At 38.8% G+C, this 24,066-nt stretch overlaps 1 protein-coding gene across 1 annotated transcript in view; it reads right to left on the minus strand.

The window, feature by feature from the left end:
- Positions 1–4,793: 4,793 nt before the first annotated feature.
- Positions 4,794–24,066, minus strand: part of G6P (Glucose-6-Phosphatase) — a 90,356-nt gene continuing 71,083 nt past the window's right edge. Inside the window, exons 5-7 of the mRNA XM_067148574.2 lie at positions 22,021–22,309; positions 7,152–7,330; positions 4,794–4,874 (exon numbers count right to left, since the gene is read on the minus strand). Coding sequence (XP_067004675.2) covers positions 4,807–4,874; positions 7,152–7,330; positions 22,021–22,309 — 536 coding nt within the window. The 3' untranslated portion in view covers positions 4,794–4,806. The remainder of the gene's footprint in view (positions 4,875–7,151; positions 7,331–22,020; positions 22,310–24,066) is intronic.

The raw sequence follows: 24,066 nt of genomic DNA on the forward strand, positions 1-24,066 counted from the left end.
ACTAACACGCTTTCTCCACCAAAAAAACTAGTACACTATACTCCAACAAATATAGGGTCTATATTTTAGAAAAATATAATTAATTTGTGCAACATTCAATGCATAATCACAACCAACAACATTCAATTGCAAGCTATATAAAAATCAACTTGTATTATACATAAAAGCTATCACAACTCAACAGGCATATATATAATATATTGTCGTCATGCCTAGAAAAAATGCTATGTGAAATATTTTTGAGCTTAGAACTTTAACTAGTAAGGTTCTGTCACCTAGGGTGCAATATTGTATGAGTAAAATCAAAGAATTCTCATTCTTAACAATATGTTATATCTGTTATGTGACAATATTTCTCCAACAGTATCGCCACATAGGAGTCTTCTCAGACATAATGACAATATATATTTCTTTGGAAATTCTAATGCTCCTACAAAAGCAAATGTGTTTAGAAAGTGTACAGAATAGTAATAAGCTAACAGTTTTTATGACTTCCAAGGTAAACAGCACGAGGCTAAAGGAAGAACTAACAGGAACAGAATGCAGGAAAAATAATTAATTATCAATAGACTGATATTCAGAAAGCAGCAACAAGCAAAATATTCTCAACACGTACGTCAGCCCTGTAAATACAATGTTACTGAGGAACATTCCAGATGCATTTAACAGAAATTATTAAATGTTGCATATTGTATATATCTTTAATGAGGTACCTGTGAAATTTTGTTCATAATACATTAAGTCATGCTCCTTAAGCTCATGACAGAAAGTGTAACAAGGGAAGGTAATTAAATGATGTTAAATTGAGTTCAGAAATTGAATCAGGGTCCTACACTGATGAGAATTCTGAGGGCAGACATTACCTGTGAATCCAACTCGTCCCGTTTCTTCACAGGGTCAGGTACGAAGTGAGATGAATCTATTCTTTCTCAAAACCAAACCCCATGGCACTACAGCCCTTAAAGGGCCTTGGCCTACCAAGCGACCGCTGCTCAGCCCGAAGGCCTGCAGATTACGAGGTGTTGTGTGGTCAGCACGACGAATCCTCTCGGCCATTATTCTTGGCTTCCTAGACTGGGGCCGCTATCTCACCGTCAGATAGCTCCTCAATTCTAATCACGTAGGCTGAGTGGACCTCGAACCAGCCCTCAGGTCCAGGTAAAAATCCCTGACCTGGCCGGGAATCGAACCCGGGGCCGCCGGGTGAGAGGCAGGCACGCTACCCCTACACCACGGAGCCGGCTTTATTCTTTCTCAATTACTGTAATGAAATATATTTTATACATTAACAAGCAAAACCAAACCCCATGGTGCAACAGCCCTGAAGGGCCATGGCCTATGAAGCGACCGCTGCTCAGCCCAAAGGCCTGCAGATTACGAGGTGGTGTGTGGTTGGCACGACGAATCCTCTCAGCCACTATTCTTGGTTTTCTACACCAGAGCCGCCACCTCACTGTCAGACAGCTCCTCAATTGTAATCACGCAGGCTGAGTTGACCTCGAACCAGCCCTCAGATCCAGATAAAAATCCCTGGCCTGGTTGGGAACCGAACCTGGAGCCTCTGGGTAAGAGGCAGGCATCCTACCCCTACACTGCTGGGCCAGCATTTTATCCATTAGGGGAATGTAATCATAAATTATAATTTCTTATTCAATCCACCATACAGTACTTCTCCATGATCAATGACGAAGCCCCTAAAACAACAATCACCACCACGATACTATTATATCACTGAAGTTAGGGGTCAAACTTGAAGGCCATAAGCATATTAATTATTTTTCATGAAGATTCAAACTAGGAGGGTAGGACTGTGAAGATTGTTCACAAAGGAAGATCTTCACAGAAACATTTCTCAAGAAGAAAAACATAAGAAAAAAAGATGTTCTCTAGCTAATTAAAACTGGGGGTGTGTACAGGAATCTAGCCTACTAGAAAAGAGTTCTGGAAGCTTCCTTTAAGAGTACTATAAAAACAGGGCACTTAAGGGCCGTATGGTCTGAACTGCTCCACTGCTTGGGAGTGCGACTTGACCTAGGTAAGGCAGGGGCGAGGCCAGCGTGAGGAAGATCCAGCGGCACAAGCTAATGGCAGAATTTACCTAGACATGTGATAGCTCCTGTGGATAGTTTGGGGGGAAGGTTTCAACCTCTTTTCTTTTAATGTAATTTTGTAAACTGGTGGTTTCAATGTAGAATTTTCAGCAAGTCTGAGGATCTGGTTCTATTCCCTTCTGGGAAATATGTAATGTAAGGGAACAAAGAGTGATGACCCTCTGTTGTTGGGTGATTAAAGCTTTCAACCTCTAAATTTCCTAAATCTTGTCATGGCATTAATGTTTCTCCTTTAGTCACCCCCCCGTGTAGTATAAAATTGGCCTCTGTATCTTTGGGCCATAAGCCCACTTAGGGTTTTAACATTTTATATAAGGAATGCTGGTGTTTCGCCTCCTTGCCTTTTATTTACGACCGGTTATGAGCAACCTGTTCTTTTACCATTAAGGCCACATAGTATGGGCAATTATGCCCCTGTTTATTTACTTGTGAGTGTAAAATTTCCCTTATGTCAGTTCCCTTTGGGAACATTGACTAATGTAACTGTTGAGCAAGAGATAAGCCCACATCGGGGCAACTGTGTACTAATACTTTAATGTGAGGCCAACCGATAGGTTGTCAGGTGGAAATTTAGTGCGCTATAAGAAACTGATGCTTCTGCGAGGCTGGACTACGGTATATTTGGAGCGCAGAGTCCTATGCAGTATATATGACTGGAGTAAATCGTGCTCTTGTAAAATATTGTACCTATCAAGAGCAATAATGTTCTTTTCTATGTAAATTATTTGACTGGTAATTATGTCATGTTTTTGTACTTGATTTTTGGACTTTTAAGTCCCTGATACTGTTAGAGCAGATGAGCTCATTAATAACCTGTGCTAGTTGTTGTTACTGATTCAGATTTTCTATCTCTCAATTTTAACAAAAGGAAAAAAAAAGTATTTTCAAATTTGTTGTGTTAAGTTCTGCTTTAGTTAATTCCTTGTCCACCCACTCAACTTGCAACTTGAACTTGCAAACTCCCAAGCGCTTCTTATCCCTCTGTGAACCACAGAAACCCCGGAACAATTATTATTCCTTATTGATATTTTTGTTCTACATTTGTTTTGAATATTTTATGGTATTTGTGCAGATACTTAAAAACACCTATCTGTACTCCAAAGAGAGGAGCATGAAAGTGAATGGACCACAAATAATGGACGAGGTGAAAATGGATGAAAATTTGTGGATGTAAAATCAATATAACAATCGAGTGTGAGCACAGGGAAGTGGAAGAAAGTGAATGGACTATAAATAATGAACGAGGTGAAAAATGGATGAAAAGTAGTGAATGAAAGGCCTACCAATCTTTCTTACTGGAGAGTTCCTTTAAACAGTACTTAATTTATAAAAAAATGTATGAAAACATTATTTATAAAATGTTACAACAATAAATGTACAATAAAACACAACCAGTCACAACATTCACTTTTGATATTTGCAAGGTATGTTTCTCTTCTTGAATAAATATCACTTTCTCTTCTAAAATGAGATAATTTTTGTCTTGTCACTAACTCCTGTTGTAGACATACTGATCACCTGTATTGACGTGAAAATTAAAAAAAAAACTTTTATTCCCACGTTATGTAGTGAATGTATCATGTGGGCCAAATGTAGCAAAAAGTCATCTCACAGCACTGCTTTGTATACCAGCATAGTTAGACCAATACTATGACTTCTGTCTTTTCTTTGAACCAGTTCTGTCTGTCATGTGATAAAACATGTGCAGCATTCTGATAACAAGAAAGGAGAAAGAATATGTTCAGCTTATATGACTCAGAAAAATATTATATGTACTACACTCCCTTTTTGCTGGGACCTGTAAAAACTTATGCTTAATTCAGAACTATGTACAACTAGGCTATCTTCACCTCTATAAGTTTACAAATAAAAAAAAAGGTAATTAAAAAATCAGTAATTTGCTGAAATGTGATGCTCCTCAAAGTTCTCTAACAAGTTTAGAAAATACTACCAGGATAAGACAAAACCCCTTTTTTTTTCCTTGGTACCGTGTAGTTTACCTTCAATTAAATTACCATTGGTTCATTACCAATCTCATACTACTTGAAGTTTTTCGAGAAAGAATAATGTAGAAATCCTAACTATTGAAATAAAAAAATATGACTTTTGGTACTATACTGTCGAGCATTACCTTCTTAGAATTCCGAATGAATGGAAGATTTCCAGTCTGTCAAATCAGACAGCCCAACTGCCTTGAATGAAAAGTACAAAAAAGATATACAGTACGTCCCAACAATAATACACTGTATAAACTCTCTAAACATATAAGAGTAAACACGAACCTGAGGGACGACTTGCCAAGCCACAAAACATCTGGGTGGAAGAGCGAAAAAAGGAGAAGTCAAACACCTGAGGGCCTTTAACAGAAGTGGAAAGAAAAAAGCACAAGTCTGAGGAATATGACAAGTAGCTTGTGTAAACAAGAACCATAGAACCATGAATAATATCTAAGGAGTTTTTAAATTTAATCACTTGTCCAAATTAACTTGAAACTTTATCAATATCTACAAACTGCCTAAAGGGCATAGATTATTATTTTAACAAATTATAAGATATTTTATTGCAATCTGTACTTAGCAAAGCAATAACTTACTAATCTCATTCTGATGTTGTAGACTAGACAGTTTCAATTATGTCTGCTTACAAGTTCATAAGTGTGTAAAAGTATTTTACACAAGTACTGCACAATCTGTCCCTAATCCTGCCATTCAGTAGTCCAACACGTCCAGTAAACAGTCCTATTTTTCTGTCCGGTGTACCATGCTGAAAGAACAGGATCTGAATTTTGTCTCTGAAGAGATTACAAGAAAATGCTTTAATCTCTTGACATAAATAAACTAACTACCATCACTGAAAGGTTTCTTACCGACAATAACAACGGGCAGGCTAATTTCCTTTCCCAAAATGCAATGTGCAATACTGTTTTATTTTGATGGTTCGTAAGTGTTCTTAAATGAAGTGAGTGTTATTTTTTTAATATTACCCTAAATACACTCATGTTCATAAAAACCAGAACACCTTGAAAGACTAGAGTTAGGAAGTTCATATTCACAGGACATGTGCAATAGTATGTTCTGAAGAAATGATTAGCATTTGAATCATGTCGGCCCTTAGGTTCAAAGTCCACATCAATATCTCGGTGCACCACCACCAACTGGTAAAATGTGGCTGCGGCTCTCGTTGTCACTATAAACCGAAGACCTGAATGAGGGTGCATTATTGGCATGAGAGAACGTGATGCATCCATCCAGGAAATTGGGATGAAGTGTATCAGCAGTGCAAAGGGTGTGTACAGAATGGTTCACAGGCCATAGAACACAGCGAGATGGGTCTGGTCGCACCACTCAGACCACCCCCCGAGAAGATCGATACCTCATCCAAATGGCATTGCAGGAGAGATCTGCGTCCTCCTCAGCTTTGGCGCAACAGTGGAACAGTGTAACACATCGTACACTATCAGGAGTGACAGTTCGTCACTGTTTATTATGGTCTGGGTTACCAGCGGGTCATACACTTCTCTGCCTACCTTTGCCGAATGTGCACAAACATGCTGGACTGCAATGATGTATGGAACGACATTGCTGGGGACAGGAATGGCAGCAGATAGTGTGTTCGGATGAATCCAGGTTCTGTTTATTTGAAAATGATTGGCTCCTTTTGGTTCGCCGCAGACAGGGGGAGAGGTATCACACTGACTGCATTCGCACAAGACATTCAGTGCCAACTGAAGGCCTTATGCTGTGGTGTGCTATCAGTTACAACCACCAATCACAGTTGGTGTGCGTCCAGGGCACAGCGACCAGTTTGACCTACATGAATGACATCCTGTGACCCGTAGCCATACCCTTTCTACATGACACCCAGACGCCATATTTCAGCAAGACAATGCACGACCACATATTGCTGCATGAACACGTGCCTTCTTATTGTCGAAGGATGTCAGACTGTTGCCCTGGCCCACCCAATCACCGGACTTGTCGCCAATTGAAAATGTGTGGGATATGGTGAAACGAAGGGTGCGGCACTGTGACCCAATGCCAACCACAAAAGATGAAATGTGGAACCAGGTGAATGCAACATGGATGGCTATACCCCAGGACGCCATTCATGCCTTATACGTGTCGATGCCATCACGCATGGAACAAGTTATCAATGCCCATGGAGGACTGAGTACCTACTAGGCAACAGGACACATGCTGAACCCAGGTGACTGAAAGACAATCGTTTCTGTAGAACATATTAATGAACATGTCCTGTGAATATCAACTTCCTATCTCTAGTCTTTCAAGTGATCTGTTTTTTATGAACATGAGTTTATTACCTGTATGTACATAGTATACAGAACATAATTAAATACAGTATGCATAAATTAACCTCTTTGAATAAATACAGTATTCTTTCCCCTATAAGACAGAAATGATAGCCTACAAATTCCAATATTTTGGACTTTCTAGTAATCTGGCACCCACCTGGTAGCAAGAGGGCCAGATTTCTGAGATGACACTGTACTTTACCATTCAGTTTATGATGGTGTGTGTTTTATATGTGTACTCATGCATCATGGTATTTTATGCATTTATTTAATAATTACTGAAGGCATCTGAGCTGTCCAATACAACACATTACGCAACTAAAATGCTTCTTTTCAATTAGATTTAACATACAAACATAGGACACACATTACAATCTGAAAGATTTTTCAGTATCAAAATTCTAGCTGTCAACATCTTGTGTTACTTATGTTGAAATATATACATAACATACTGTACACCTAGTAAACACAGCTACTGTAGAAAAAGACTGAGCCTTGTTTACATTATATGAACTAAATTGTAGCATCTACAGTACTATATATTTCACGTGCTTGCATCAGTAACTTCAAATCATGTGCATATCACTTTAATCTCTTACTTTTTAATCATCCAATGCCCAATTATAAAGCTTACAGCATTCGTGGCAATGTGGTGGTAAAAGAAACTTATCAATATTAATGATGCATAGCTTCATTAAAGCATTATTTGAGTTTTGCTTTGGTTATACCAGCAAGCTTCTGAGGTATGATGAGGAGGAGGAATGCTTCTGTTGCAAATAGCATGAACTGGCAGCCATAGAAGACATGAACATCCTTTGTAGGAATTGCATCTGTAGCCATTCGGAAGGCTACAGCTAAGAGGAAACAACAGCCTATTCCTACCAGATAGCTTTGTGGTTTCCGGAACCTGAAATACAAACAAACTTACTGACAACTAGGTAACTGCTGCTATAAAAATGTAAAACTGGGGAGCATAAAGGATATATAACACAAAACTCAAACATTTTTAGCATATGGATGAACAAAGAACAGATAAAGTGTTGTTTGAGAAAGAACTCAAAGGCAAAAGATCAAGAAGTTGGCCAAGGAAGAGAAGGATCGATCAGATTAAAAGCGATTGAGCTGGACGAGGACTGGATTTGCTGCAGGTTATGAAAGAAGACATGTACACAGACAGAAGTAAATGGACAGCGCTCATTCACCGCACCCGGCAAACTGGAGCTGTTTCAAGATGATGATGATGATGCTGATGGGTGAAAAAGAATATATTATACCAGAAACGCGAGTACAGATTATATAGTTTTAAATAACAAAGTATTTCAAGGTGAAGACAGGCAATCGTTCTGTCTTGGCTGATGTGGAATGAGTGACGTAAGCCACGCTGCCTGCTAACCACGGCTGTGACACGCCACTCAAACCACCTGATTTGTCATATTTAACAAATCCCAAAGTAATTAAGTTATGGCTAAATGAATAACAACATCCTGTGGACAATCATTCTAACTGCAACATATTCAAGTTTCATTAAAATCCAATCATGGACATAAGAGTTATTAAGTATAATAAACTGATGCAATTAACATGATGTAGCCCACCGGCTGTGGCATTCCAGTATATGACAAAGGCAGTCAATGTTGAACTCAACTCATTCGTGATCCAGAGCTCTGCGTGGCAAGCTAGCTGCTGGACATGACGACAATCCACACTGTCTTAGGACAAAGTTTTTAAATTTTTTTTTTAGTATTTGCTTTACGTCGCACCGACACATAGAGGTATTATGGCAACGACGGGATTGGACTGCCGACAGTGGGTTTCGAACCCACTATCTCCTGGATGCAAGCTCAGAGCTGAACGCCCCTAACCGCACCGCCAACTCGCCCGGTTTAGTACAAAGTAATACTGTACGAAGGACTTAGAATTCTACAAGAGAAAGTTACACTTAAACTCTTCGCGGACTTGTATTACTACATGGTGAGTTGGACTTGTATTTTGAGCAACCGTGTGAAAGAACCTTGAATATTTCTCCTGAAATTAACTTTCACTTTGTTAATCATTTTTAAGTGAAGAACTTTGATCAGATAAACTCTTTCATTTAATGCAAGTGAACACTTACAATAGTGAGGGAACACGCAATAACTTCCCATCACTGCGAGAGAAATTGTAAGCCGTAAATAGTAATGACTGTGCTTATTATTCACTTGGACGCTCAATTCAAGTGCCAGTGGGGAGTAGAAAATAATATTCGAACAGATCCGTGTAATATAAATTTACATTCTTATTGATAGTCAGCAGTGTTCACTCTTGTGAACAAACTCTCTATTTCTATCTACAGTAGAAGTCTGCTATAACGAGAATGGCATATAACAAGAACCCTGTTATACAGACAGTTCTTTTCTGTCCCTTCAAAACTCCTATATTAAACTGTGGATTATCCTTCGGTTACAGCAAGAGCCCTATCGCTGACACATCCTTTATTAAGAGCGATTAAGTGTGCACGATTTTTTCTGTTACCAACATTTATCCACCCAGCGATTATATTGCATGCGATCGATCATCTTCGGTATCGTTTCTTCACTATGTCCACTAGCGAGCTTTCTCGTCGACATTTGAAGGCGATGTTGGAGTCGATTAGCACTACCCGTCGACTGGTTGTGTAAAGAAAAATGGAAATGAAAGAGAATATGTTTTCGTAATACATGCATAAATAACGTGTCAGATGGCAGTTGTTATCTCTTAAAAATAAAAGCTGAAGTAAACAATTGCTTAATTTTAATGCTAAATACTGCAATTAAGTAGGAATGGGATACACCTCAATATATGGCAGAGTGCATCATAGATTTCAGAGGTTAGTTTTATATTTTCTTGCGTCTGGTTAAATTTCAGCCGGCCCCATGGTGTAGGGGTAGTGTGCCTGCCTCTTACCCAGAGGGCCCGGGGTCAATTCCCGGCCAGGTCAGGGATTTTTATCTGGACCTGAGGGCTGGTTTGAGGTCCACTCAACCTACGTGATTAGAATTGAGGAGCTATCTGACGGTGAGGTAGCGGCTCCGGGCTAGAAAGCCAAGCATAACGGCTGAGAGGACTCGTCGTGCTGACCACATGAAACTTTGTAATCTGCAAGCCTTCAGGCTGAGCAGCGGTCGCTTGGTAGGCCAAGGCCCTTCGAGGGCTGTAGTGCCATGGGATTTGGTTTGGTTTGGTTAAATTTCAGAGAAGCCATTCCCATGTAAACTTATAGTGAGCATGTTGTATCTCTACTGGCACTTGGAATATGTTTTTATGATACATACAGCACGGTTAAGTTAGGTTAGGTTAGGTGACTCTGTTTGAAAAAGAAAACAAACATTTGCCGTAAAATACAATTTGTTATCTTCGATACCATATCGTTTTCTCACTATGTTCATACATACATACATACATACATACATACATACATACATACATACATACTGTACCGGTTACGACCTGTACATAAGTATTTTTTGAGCATAAATTACGTTTATTTACCAAACGTAATGTTCCGAGCGCGGATGGTTTGTCTACCAACAGCGAGGACCAGCTAGCGAAGTGTATGACGACTGTGAGCTGTGACGTAGCCACAGGGGCTAGCTAGGCCGCCCGCTTGTCTCAACACGTGTTGCCAGCCTTGACTGGTATTTTCTGGATTCCACGTCACTTGTTCTAGTGAGTTCGATGGAGAAAATTTGGAAATTTCTATAATAATTGTGCTAACGAGTCGAGCGATATGTCATCTTGTTTGGGATCACCTAAACGTCCCAATGCTCGAGTTTCAAGCAAATCCATCGAGGGATTCGGGAGATATTCAATCAAACCGTATTATGACGTAGACATCCCGGATTGAATAAAAAGGGGACCTACTGTAGCCTATTCACACAGTCTCAGCTGAGTAGTCAGCGAGGACACTCTTGCTGCTACTATCATCGTGGAACTCTGTCATTATACAAGTGTGGGAAGACGATTCTTCCAAGTTTTATAAAGTGGACTCATAAGACTTCGAGTGTGGTAGAAATTTTTTTAAGTCTTCGTAATTGAACTTGGAATATTTACAAGTGTTCATTGAATGGACTTGTATTATTTACGTGTCATCGAAGTTGGAATTTTTTTAAGTGTTAACTGAATGAACTTGTATTATTTACGCGTCTTCGAAGCTGGAATTTTTCTAAGTGTTCACTGAACGGACTTGTATTATTTACGCGTAAACGAGATTGGAACTTTTCTAAGTGTTCGTAAAATGGACTTGTGTTTTTTACGTGGAATATTTGCAACTGTTGAGGAACTCATTCTTCTAATAGACAGTGATTGATTAACATTGCTAGTGATGAACTTTAACTTTCCAACGGCTTTGAACAGAGTTAGGATTTCACTTGCATTTACTCAAAGACTTGTACATTTGCCAGTGTTGGGTTAAAAGACTTATAAATTTTGTCAGTGAATTTATTTATGTGAATGGACTTGTGTTTTCGTAAGTGGTCACTCAAAGACTTTATGAATTTCACCAGTGATTAACTTTAAATATATTCAAACTTCCAAGTGAATGGACTTGTGTTTTTTCGTTCGAGTTTAGGCAAAGACTTGCACCTTCGCCAGTAATGAACTTTGAGTTTAACTATAATTTCACAAGAAGGGACTTGTGTTTTTTCATTGCCAAAAGTCATACAGGGAAGGGGATCTTCCTAGTGATGAACTCTAAAATTATTAATACCACTCATATCATTTTAGGAGTGTTGGAAGTCTTGATGTACAATTATCAAGATCTCTGCTTATAAGTTGATCATCCAAGGTGTTCATGGACTCAGTGCTACTAGTGACCTTGGGAACATCAATCCTCTCAGTCTTATTGGGCTGAGGTAGTACATGACTATCTACAACATCGCCTGGATCATCGGGGTTCAACCCGGGCCTCAGAGTTCGAGACACCTCTACTCGCCGTCAATCCAGACAGTCCAGCTGCCTCTGTCTGGAGTATCTGGAGTCCCTGGAATCCCTCGAGTCTTCTGGAACGTGCTTCAACCAGCTTGGCTTGGTGAGCTGGAGAACCCAAGCCATACTATTGGAATACGAGGAAGACAGTCCATTTCTACTTAGAGGTGATGTGCAAACTCATGACTTATTTGAATAAACTCTTATACAATCAGAGTCAAAGTTTTTCTGTAGATAGGACCCTACCTCCTGTACCGAGCCCTAGCTACGATTAATCCAGTTTTTTTGCCCTGAGATCTCTATTTCATGCCCCTATCAAATTTAATCTGAGAGTCGGGCTCTTTTACTGGTACAATACATACATACATACATACATACATACATACATACATACATACATACATTCTCTACTGGCACTTGAAATATGTTTTCATGATACATATAGTACGGTTAAGTTAGGTTAGGTCAAGGCCAACTAGATAGACAGGCCATAAGGCTCCCCCTCCACTTCGGACGCTACGTCACACAAGTCGCCAGCCGCTTCACTTCTCGCCAGTGACTTGTAGGCTGATTTGAACCTCGCAGCAGTGAGGCTATCGATGGTGTTGAATGATTTAAACGTGTGTGAACATTGTGAATTATGGCTAAGTCATGTTGTATAGCTGATTGTATTTCAGTGTTTAAATTTCCTACTGACTGGTTTCAGAAACAAAAGTGGATCATAGCCATCCATCGAGCCAAATTCGTCCCTTCAGCAAGCTCAGTTTCGTAATTAGGGACGATTCTGTTAAAAGACCTGATGAGTCTATTTTAACTGTAAAACCTAACCATTTAAAACTCTCAAACGACGCTGTTCCTAAGTTTGAAAATGTGCCTGCCTATCTGTCTAAAAATCTTCCAACACCGAGCAAAAATCCTATTCAAAAACAAGAAGAAATTGAAAAACGGGAAGAGGAAGGAAAAAAGAAAGCTGAGGAAGAATCTGACAGGATCAAGGACTTCAATGACGCACAGGGTAATTTCAGTATTAAACGCAAATTAGATTTGGACAAAGTTTTCGTCAATTTTAACAACCAAAGTCTCTGTATTTTCAAAATGTATATGACTGAGGAAAATATTCTGAAAATTGGCACTTCCTTAACATTAAATGAGGCTGTTGATTTTAAAACCATTAAACATGATATTTTCATGAGTGATAACCCTGATATACGTGCACTAGGTGACGGGGGCAAGATATTAAAATGGTCATATTAGAAAAGTATTTATAACTTCCTGTTTAAACCTGCTTGTAACTCAAAAGTGACTGTCCACGACAAAACAGAAGTATAATTTTGCAAGGAACAGTTAAATATAGCCTTTGCAAAGAAAGTATCTTAGTCCTGTATACCAATAACATGCCTCACTTCAATATTTTTCGCATTTCCTGGGGCGTAAAAGAAGATAAGACAGTCAACGTTTCTTACAATGCCTCACCCGGTTATTCACAGTCTTTTACTTCAAAACTAGGCACGGGAAATTCGGGTATTGATGATTCACATTGGAATTACTTGAAAAAGAAACTAAAATTGTTAAAGGAGCATGAAAGATTTTGTAACTTGTTGGATGGAGTCTACGTAAAATGTGAGCTGAACTATAAAGGAGGACAGGTTTTATTTTTTGTTTTTATTTTTGCTAGTGGCTTTACGTCGCACCGACACAGATAGGTCCTTTTTTTTTTTTGCTAGGGGCTTTACGTCGCGCCGACACAGATAGGTCTTATGGCGACGATGGGATAGGAAAGGCCTAGGAGTTGGAATGAAGCGGCCGTGGCCTTAATTAAGGTACAGCCCCAGCATTTGCCTGGTGTGAAAATGGGAAACCACGGAAAACCATTTTCAGGGCTGCCGATAGTGGAATTCGAACCTACTATCTCCCGGATGCAAGCTCACAGCCGCGCGCCTCTACGCGCACGGCCAACTCGCCCGGTACAGATAGGTCTTATGGCGACGATGGGATAGGAAAGGCCTAACAGCTGGAAGGAAGCGATCGTGGCCTTAATTAAGGTACAACCCCAGCATTTGCCTGGTGTGAAAATGGGAAACTACGGAAAACCATCTTCAGGGCTGCCGACAGTGGGATTGGAACCCACTATCTCTCGATTCAAGTTCACAGCCGCACGCCCCTAACCGCACGGCCAAATCTCCCGGTAGGAGGAAAGGTAGAGGGAGCTGCTTTTAGTAGTAAAAGCGGAGAAAATAATACTACTTTAGCTACAACTGCACAAACTTTTATGTTGTCATCCAACACAAAAAATAAATAATTGTTTGATACTGGTCATTTATTTAAAATCTTAATAAATAACTGGCTTAATAAAGCTGACAACTTATCCTGACTTTGACAACCCTGAGTCAGACAAAGAAATGTCTGTCTAGTGCGGCCTTGGTTTACTCTTGCCCTGGACCAAAAGGCGTCGTACCAGACTCTTTTAGAGCTACAAAATGTAATACTACTTTAGCTACAACTGCACAAACTTTTATGTTGTCATCCAGTCTTTAAAAACATAAAGATGTTGTTGATTTGTTTCCATGTAAGAACCTAACGTGACATTTCTTAGAAGAACTAACTTTGCAAGTCTTTAAAGTATTAACAGGTAGGCCTATAGCTTATAAGGTTAGCATGCATAATTTCTAATAATAAGAGAGTTAGTAGGAAAATGTTTGAAAAGCTGTGCAAAAGCAATTTACAAACTACTTTTCAAAACCCATTTGACGAAACACAAAAAATAAATAATTGTTTGATACTGGTCATTTATTTAAAATCTTAATAAATAACTGGCTTAATAAAGCTGACAACTTATCCTGACTTTGACAACCCTGAGTCAGACAAAAAAATGTCTGTCTAGTGCGGCCTTGGTTTACTCTTGCCCTGGACCAAAAGGTGTCGTACCAGACTCTTTTAGAGCTACAAAATGTAAACCTGTATACTAATGTTTTTACATGGGGATTCTCAGAGAAAAATTCTGATTTCGCTTGTCAACAATGTTCTGGAAAATGGAAACATCATATTTAAAACATGCAGTGATTAAATAAATAGTTTTAAACATTTCGTTGACAAATCTATAAGTTATACATCTTTTGCAATATATTATTGAATAACAATAGAAAAGTTACCGTAGACAAACTCATGGCTAAGAAGAAGAAATCCTCAGGAAAATAAAAACCTTAGGAATTGTTAGGTAAGTTTTAAGTTGCAGCTTAATTTCTAAAAAAGGTTTCAGACTATTGTTGTGAATTGCCATCATGTATTTTCCTAGTAACAATACAACTATTTGTATACGTATTATGCGTTCTAATCTTTTACATGATACTGTATTCAGTTACAAGTGACAGACGTCAGCATAATTTTACGTAAAGAAATGTACATATACTGCCCAGCCAGTTTTCTCCCCGCATAAAACTCGTGTAGTATACAAGCCTAAGTAAAGCCACAATTGAAGGAGTGTTCAATTATATCGTTAAGGTTGAATAAATGAACAATATTATGGTGAAAGAGAGAGCGGGGCCTACACTGCCATGCTGAACGCCAGCCACTCTTGTGACGTCACGGTCCGAGCCTTGTAGTCTGTCTATCTAGTGCGGCCTTGGTTAGGTGACGCTGTTTGAATAAAGAAACAAACGTTTGCCACAAAATGTAATTGATCATCGCTACGGTACTGTTTTCTCACTATGTGCACTTGTGAGCTCTCTCGTCGGCAGCTGAAGGCGATGTCTGAGTCGAAAATGTTTTCGTAAAAAATACACAAATAACATGGCTGATACCAGTTGACTCATTAGAAATAAAGGCTAAGTAAACAATCGCTTAATTGTAATACTCTACACTGAAATTAAGTAAAAATGCGATACAACTCAAGATATGGCAGAGCGCATCACTGATTTCAGAGTTAGTTTATGTTTTCTTGCGTCTGGTTAAATTTTGGAGAGGCTATTCCCATGTAAACTTATAGCAAGAATGTTGTATCTCTACTGGCGCTTGGAATATGTTTTCATGATACATACAACACGGTTAAGTTAGGTTAGGTGACGCTGTTTGAATAAGAAAACTGAAACACTTGCCACAAAATGTGATCGGTCATCTTCAGTACCATATCGTTTTCTCTCTATGTACATACACTTGCGAGCTCTCTCATCGACATTCGAAGGCGATGTTGGAGTCGATTAGTAATGGCCGTCGACTGCTGTTCTCTAAAAGAAAATTCAAAATGAAAGAGGATAACACGTTTTTGTAATAAACACGTAAATAACGTAGCCGATAGCAGTCGTTAACTCATTAAAAATAAAGCTGAGGTAAACGATTGCTTAATTTTTAATGTTATATACTGAAATTAAGTAAGAATGTGACACAACTCAAGATATGGCAGAGTATATCTCTGATTCAGAGGATAGTTTATATTTTCTCGAGTTTAGTTAAATTTCGAAAAGGCTGTTCCCATGTAATTTTGTAGCGAGGAGATTATCATTTCTCTACGTGCGCTTGAAATACATTTTCATGATATATACATAGTTAGGTTAGGTGATGCTGTTTGAAGAAGAAGAAAACTGGAATGTTTGCCACAGGGGCCTCTGGATTGATACTTCGATCATTTTTTCACAATGAAAACGAGCAAGCATTAGTGTGGATATCATCCGTGAAAATGCAAGTCTTGAACAAACTTATTGCCGTTTCATACAGATTTTAATGTGTACGGAATTTTTCGCAACTTTTACAAAAAAAATCAGATATAACAACACTCTGTTTATGCCGTTATGAATTCTTGCTATAACAGACTTCTCTTCATCATCATCTTCATTTCCCGTTTCCAGCTTCTCGGGTCAGGTTGTGAATCAAGGATCTCCATCACTGCCTGTTTCTCCACCATTCTTCTCCTTTTTTAAAATACATCTTCTGGGTTTCCTCCCCTATTCTCTATGCATTTCCACCCTGAATCTGTCCACATTTTACGGGGTCTTCCTCATGGTCTCTTTCCTGTTAACTTCTCTGAAAAAGCTTTATTTGGCACTCTCTCTTCTCCCATTCTCATCATATGCCCATACCACTTAAGCCCTGTTGTTTCTATTCTGTCTGGAAGTTTCAAGATTCCTGCCCTTTTCCTTATCTCTTCATTTCTAATTCTATCCGTTCTGGCCTTGCCCTAGATACCTCTTAGGAATTTCATCTCCGCTGACTGTATTCTACTCTCCTCTCGTTTTGTTGTAGTCCACGATCCAGCTGCATAGGTTAGTATGGGTTCATAACAGGTTGAATATAATACTTTCTTACATTTCTTCAGGACATCATGGTTCCACAAAATATCCCTTACACTCTGGTAGAAGCTGTTTGCTTGTATTCTTTCCCCAATTTCCTTGGTTATCTTTCCATCTTCTGTGATCACACTTCCCAAGAACTTTAAACTTATAACTTCTTCCAGAATTTTACCATTCAGGTTTACCTTTCCTCTTCCTTCCTTCCCTCCCCTTGCCATCGCTATTGTTTTATTTTTCCCTGTACTTACTTTCATCCCAAATTTTTCTATCTCTTGATTCCGTACATCTAATTGTTTTTGCATTTTCGTTTCATCCTCACTCCTTATCACTATATCATCTGCAAACAACATGGCTTTTGTTGTCTGTCTTCCCAATCTCTGTTTAATCTCCTCTGGGACTGCAAAAATACCACAGAAAGCGAAAACAGTCATGTACCACACTTACTTCGTACCAATCTTCACGTATGGTTTAGAGACATGTACCCTACTAAACAAAGACTTCAGTAGAATCCAAGCAACTGAAATGAGATTCATTAGAACCATGAACCAAACAACCAGAAAGGACAAGATCAGAAATGAAGTGAATAGGAAAGTAGCTGGTATTGAGGTTCCTATTATCAGTGTCATAAAGAAACGCAGACTTCAGTGGTATGGGCACGTAATGAGAATGAACAGGGAAAGACCTGCCAGAAAATATTTCAACCTTAATCTCGTAGGAAGAAGACCACAGGGAAAACAAGAAAACGTTGGATAGAGACTGTAAGATCAGATGTGGAGGAGAGAGGATACAAATGGGAGGATGTACTGGATCAGAAGATGTATGAAGACAGGAGATGGCGAGCGCTTGTACACCACACCCGGGAAATCGGAGTTGGGAAATGATGATGATGATGATGATGATGATGAATTTCATCCATGACTATGATGAATAGTATGGGGGATAGTATACTTCCCTGTCGGAGACCAGTTTCAAATTTAAACCATTTTGTTTTTTCTATACTAGTCTTCACACTACTAACACAATTTTTGTACATAGCTTTTATCATTTGCTCTTCCACTCTGTTAACTTGTTTTTTTCCTTAATGTGTCCCATACCAACTGTCTGGGCACACTGTCATAAGCTTTCTCAATGTCAATAAATCTCATCACTATGCCTTTTACAAAATCCCATCTTTTCTCCATCAAATGTCTTCATGTAAAGATCAGGTCAAACGTTGATCTGTCTTTCCTAAAACCATACTGTTTTTCCATTTCTCCTTCTAGCTTCCTCCTCAGTCTTCCTTCCAATACTCTCTCAAATAGCTACATGGGCAATAAGGGTGATCCCTCTGTAGTTATTACATTCCATTTTATCACCTTTTTTAAATATCAGGATAATTAAACCCTTTCCCCACTCTTTTGGGATCTCTTTCTTCCTCCAGATTATTCTAAATAATTTATACAGCCATTGTAGCCCTATTGGTCCTGCTGCTTTTACCATTTCCGTGGTTACCTCATACACTCCTGCTGCTTTTGTATGGCTTCCTCTATTTCTATCAACGATATCTCCTTTTCTTGTTCTTCTTCTTTCCCCATTGTTTCTTCTTGCTCCTTCTCATCTACCAGTTCACTATATTTAATATTTAGCAATTCTGAGAAGTATTCTTCCCACCTTTCTAGTATGCCATTTCTTTGCGTCAATATCTGCCCCGTTTCAGTTTTTACAAATTTTGTACCTTTCGTAAACCATTCTTCACCAAACCATACAAAACCTTTTTACTTCCCTTAATATCCTCCTGTAAAGTTTCTGTGAAACATTCCCAGCTCTTTCGTTTCTCTTCTTGTACTATTTTCTTACATACCTTTTTGGCTTCTTTATATATCTGCCAATTCTCTGTACTATTGCTGCCTATCCACTTCTTCCAAGCCATTTGTTACTCTTTAACTGCTTCCTTTACCCTGCTGTTCTACCAAGGAATCACCTTTTTCCTCCCTCATAGTATTTCACAGGTGTTTAATGCACATTTTACAAAACCATTCCCGAAACATGTCCATTCCTCTTCCACGCTGCTCACGTCATCTTTGGGAATTTCTTTCTTCAGATCCTCTTGAAACTTTTCCCTTATTTCTTTCTCTTTTAACTTCCATCCCTTTATTTTTCTTTCCCTTTCTTCTATTTACTTTGTTATTTTACCAAGTCTTAATTTGGCTACCACCACTTCATGGTCTCCTTCGAAATCTGCTCTTGGCATCGCTGTCACACCTTCCAGTTGTCTACGTTTCTCCTTCTCCACTAGAATAAGATCAATCACTGTCTTTGTCTTTCTATCTCTCCAACGATGTTGTTTGAGTCATCAGTCCATAGACTGATTTGATGCAGCTCTCCATGCCACCCTATCCTGTCCCAACCTTTTCATGTAACTATTGCATCTTCCACGCTCCGACTCGCAGAATATCAGTATCCATCTTCCTGATTATCGCCCCCTCTCGTGTAGTTCCTACCCAAGATCCGAATGGGGGACTAGTTTACCTCCGGAATATTTTACCTAGGAGGAAGCCATCATCAGTACATCATTCATACAGAGAGAGCTGTCTGTCCTTGGGAGTTAGTTATGGCTGTAGTTTCCCACTGCTTTCAGCAATGTAGCAGTATCAACACAGCTAAGCCATGTTGAGTATTATTACAAAGCCATATCAGTCAATCATCTAGACTGCTGCCCTTGCAACTTCCGAAAGGCTGTTACCCCCCCTTTTGATGAACCACTTGTTAGTCTGGTCTCTCAACAGATACCCATCCGATATGGTTGCACCTGCGGCTTGGCTATCTGCTTCATTGGGACACGCAAGTCACCCCACCGCAGTAACGTCACATGGTTCATAGAGGATATCTAATTTTTTTAGTTCTTTTTTTCTAAACCACGAATTGCCAACAATTAATCCATTCCTTCTATAAAAATCTATTAACAAATCTCCTTCTTAATCTTGGTTTCCATACCTATAGGGGCCAATTATCTCTTCTTTTCCGTGTCTGTCTGTTCCAACATGTGCATTCATGTCTCCCATTGTTACAATCTCTTTGTCTTCAATACAACTTTCCAGTTCTTCTAGAAACTCTTCTAAATATTCATCTACATTCCCTGCTTGGGATGCATAAACCTGTATAAAATTCTTGACTCCACTCTCAAGTCCATGTCAAATTTTAATTATCCTGTCACTGATCTGGTCAATTTTGTCCACATATTGCGCTAGGTCTTCTCTCAATATAACACAAACAACATTTGTTGCCATCTTTCCTCCACTCCAATATAATCTATACCCTTTCTTCAATTCTTTTTGACCTTTCCCCTTCCTATTTGTCTCACTCGTTCCCATCATTGCCAGTGCCATTCTCCATATACTCGATCAGTTCTTCTACCTTGCCTTTCAAAGTCATGATACTGACGATACTGATTCTTGTGATGTCTGGTAGCCCACTTCTCACAGTTCACTTCAGGGTGACGCCCTAGCATTTTCCGAGACCTCGATTCACTCACACTTATTTTCTAAGCTGTTTGTACGATGCCCCTTTCGCCATCTCCACTGTACCAAAGTCCATCTTCTCCGCTGTAGATGCCATTGAGGTCTTCATCCATAACCCATAGCCCTCCATATTTATGACCCCTGGAGAGAGGGTGTCCCAGTATTTTAAAGCTCCCAAGAATTGGGCTACCTGTTGGTCCGCGGGTTGTAGTGGGTATTACAACCAGCCCTATGTACTTTAGGGACCCCCTATCTGCCACCTGGGGATGCGCTCTGTAGGGGTCAGGTTCCCCTGGTTACTTATTGGAAGTTAACCCCAACCACAAAGGCTGAGGTCATCTGCAGACTTGCGGGCTTCTACTGTATTTAAATAAGTGAAGATTACAACTTTCTATGTGACGAGTGATCCAATGTTCAATTCCAGTAAACATTCGAACCTAATTCAGTTTATTATTCACATCATTAGTGAAAACCAATTAGTTCCTTTCTACAAGAGCATTCATTATTTGTGTAACATAGAATAGGCCTGTTCTGGTGGAATCCAAGGGACTTACAATATGACACTCGTACAGTAACCCACAAGTGAAGTGAACCCCGCAATGAGACCTTCCAGAACGTCCAGAGCTTCTGTTGAGAGACCCAGGGGTGGTTCCATTGTGCTGATATGAGATCCATGGTGAGGGCACCCAAGGGGACATCATTCCATGGCAATGACATAGCCAGCAGAACATAAAGGAAGACAACACCCCAGAACAGCACCACTTATAAAAGGCGATACAATTTTGAGCTTATGAATAATCTCAGTACTTTCAAAGTGATACAAATCATTGAACTAGCATACTTATGAAGTTATTACTAAAAATTACGGGCATTTCCTGGTACAATATGCTACAGAGAATTGTGAAAAATATCCTTTAGGTTACTGTACAAAAGAACAATACATACAAAACCAAAAAATAGTACTATAAAATCTCTAGAGTTAATAGTGCATATTTTTTACAGATATGTTATACCACTATGTAGACATTATTGCATACCAGTGGCGGCGCATGATCCTTATCAAAGTGTTAGCACACTAGTTTGTAGAAACATGGATAAAAGCAATTTATCGGTATTAGTGCTTAAATAGAAGCATACAATTTTAATTAAACTTACACAAATCAATCCTCCCCTTACACCTGCAGATATTACATCTTGTAACATAACTCTTGCCAGCGATTTTTGGCAGCAAAAATGTCTATAACAGAATCATGGAAGCCCAGATTATTCTTACAGCTTTTCCAGAGGTTCTTCTCAATTGAAATGATCATTTTGATAATCTTTTTTGTGTTTGCGTACTTCGTAAATAAGCCTTTGTCCATTTTATATCCGAGAGAATTCGTTCGACAAAGGGACTAGTAGCAAGAATAATCAAAATTAAAGAACAGAGTTTGATTACTTAAGGTATTGCCACATTTAATCCTGAACATGTTAAATATTTATAAAGTTCTAGTATGCAGGACTTCTTTAATTCTGTTGGTGAATAAATGGCCAACAAATCGGTTTTAACTACCAGGATGTTGAAATGCGAAGAGTGCAGCTGAGCAGCAAGGGACAGTGATACATGGTTTGCTCGCACACGGCAGTCTTTGCTGACTGTTACCCCTGGCATTTATTTTGTTGATGAACAATGATGTTCTTTATAGGTAGCAGAAAAATAAAGTAACTGTGAAAGACGAAGAGGAAGATGTTATGTTTGAATTGGTTACTTTCTTTAAAAAATGAGAGATTATTCTCTTTCCAATCAGGCTGAGTCCAAACTAGGGAATAGAAAGAACATCTTATAGGTGTCAAACCAGAAATTAAATTACTCAGAAATATGATGCTTATTTATGAATTACCTGGAAACTGGTGATGCCAGAGCAACACCAAAAACGGCACCTGCATCTCGTACAAGTGAAAAGAGAGGGGTTGTGTTCACATGAATATAATCTGGACTGTCGCACCACTTGAACGCCATGCGAACTGACCATTGAGGATCAATTCCCAGAGCCTTCTGCAGCCAGTATGCACCAACTGATATACTTGACATAAGAAGAGAAGCCAGTAGAAGTTTCGGCCGTGATCCATCTTGCCACCATCTTGTCACTGATGACTGCTTACTGGTGAATAGCCAGCCAACACCAAGACCTGAAAAAAAGTTTCTTTTATCTACCTTTCTGGAAGCACAACAGTAGAGCAATGAGCACTTCCATACAATGTTATCTGAGTACCTAAGCAATAAATGAAGCTGCTGATATGCATGCTGAAAAGTCTCAAGCTCTTAGGTAAGAATCATAACACTGATCTTTCAACAATATTTAGACCTTTGTCATGGATAGTGCTCTACTTTAATTCACTGTTGATCACAATTTTTAATATATCATGCTTTGTTGTGTGTGATTATTTTGCAGCAACCAAATTTTAGAAGATTTATCAGTAACAGCTGTTATCTGGCTAGCCTATTGGCAATGAAATAACATACCCTTCATAAACAGTTTAATGCATTTTCAGGATTCCTAAAACTAACTAAATAGAGATGCAGCATGTTTTACTTCACTTAAATTTATTGAAATACTATTTACAGTTATTTGCAAGTTCATTTTGCATTCAGAGTTTTCCACACAACACAGATTTTAAACATATATGCTTGAACACACCATATCCGGCTACTTGACTAAATGGTCAGTGTGTCAGTGGCCTTTGTTTCAGATGGATTTGGGGTCAATTCCCAGTTGAGTTGAGGATTTTAATCACATCTGGCAAATTTCTCTGACTCAGAAACTGGGTGTTTGTGTTTGACCCAACACACTCCTCTTCACGAAATAGTGAATACATCCCTCCGCATTGTGTTGGTGTCAGGAAAGGCATCGGCATAAAGCAAGGCCAAATAATTGAAAAATGGCGGCAGTGAGGAAGTGCGAGCTCAGTAAACCCATAAACCACCTCGCAAATCAGCAAGTTTAGCTAAAATTTGTGTGTACCCTACTAGATCAAGTTACATTATTACATAACATTCAGTGATTAGATAATTCATTCATAATGTCTCTAAAGTCTGTGAACAAGCAGATTTCTTCATTCGAAGAAAACCTTAACAACATCCAAGCTCACTTCGAGAAGGCAACGCACGCCACCAACAACAGTGCTAACAACCCCAGCAATGTTCCCCTAGATGAATTCGCCCCCGAGTTCCAGTCTTTCAGAGCTTCTGTCTCCAAGGAGCTCAAGGAGGTGAAGTCTGAACTTCATAACTGCATAACCATACCTCCAAACAGGATGACCTAATTGACGAAGCAGAGCAGTACAGCAGGAGAAACTGCATATTACTCCACAGGGTGGCAGAAGCTCTGATCGAGGATGTCTACGATGAAGAGTTTGGTATACAATAATAAAGTTTTATTATGAATCCACCTGTTCAATACATTATAATGTTGTCACATTTAAAATAACTTCATTAGTTAAAAAGTTATATATGGGACATGTTTCGCTCCCTTATAGAGCATCATCAGCCAAATCTGAATCTCAGAATAATTGTTATTTACGTAAATAATGACTTAAGAACTATTAGAACATTTTTGACAAACTTAAAACTTATTCTATTAGAATATCATAAAATATAAAATCTTTGTATACATGGCTTAATGACATGTGCTTAATAGGAAGATACATTAAAATTATGGAAGAGAGAGCACTAAAATATAAAATAAAATAAAAATGTATATATCATGTCCAAAATCTTAGAAAGACGTGAAAATCAATCTTAGGAGCTAAATTTGAGGATTGATTTTCACGTCTTTCTAAGATTTTGGACATGATATATATATTTTTATTTTATTTTATATTTTAGTACTCTCTCTTCCATAATTTTAATGTATCTTCCTATTAAGCACATGTAATTAAGCCATGTA

This window comes from Anabrus simplex, chromosome 5 (assembly GCF_040414725.1).
Source record: "Anabrus simplex isolate iqAnaSimp1 chromosome 5, ASM4041472v1, whole genome shotgun sequence".
In the NCBI taxonomy this organism is placed as follows: Eukaryota; Metazoa; Arthropoda; class Insecta; order Orthoptera; family Tettigoniidae; genus Anabrus; species Anabrus simplex.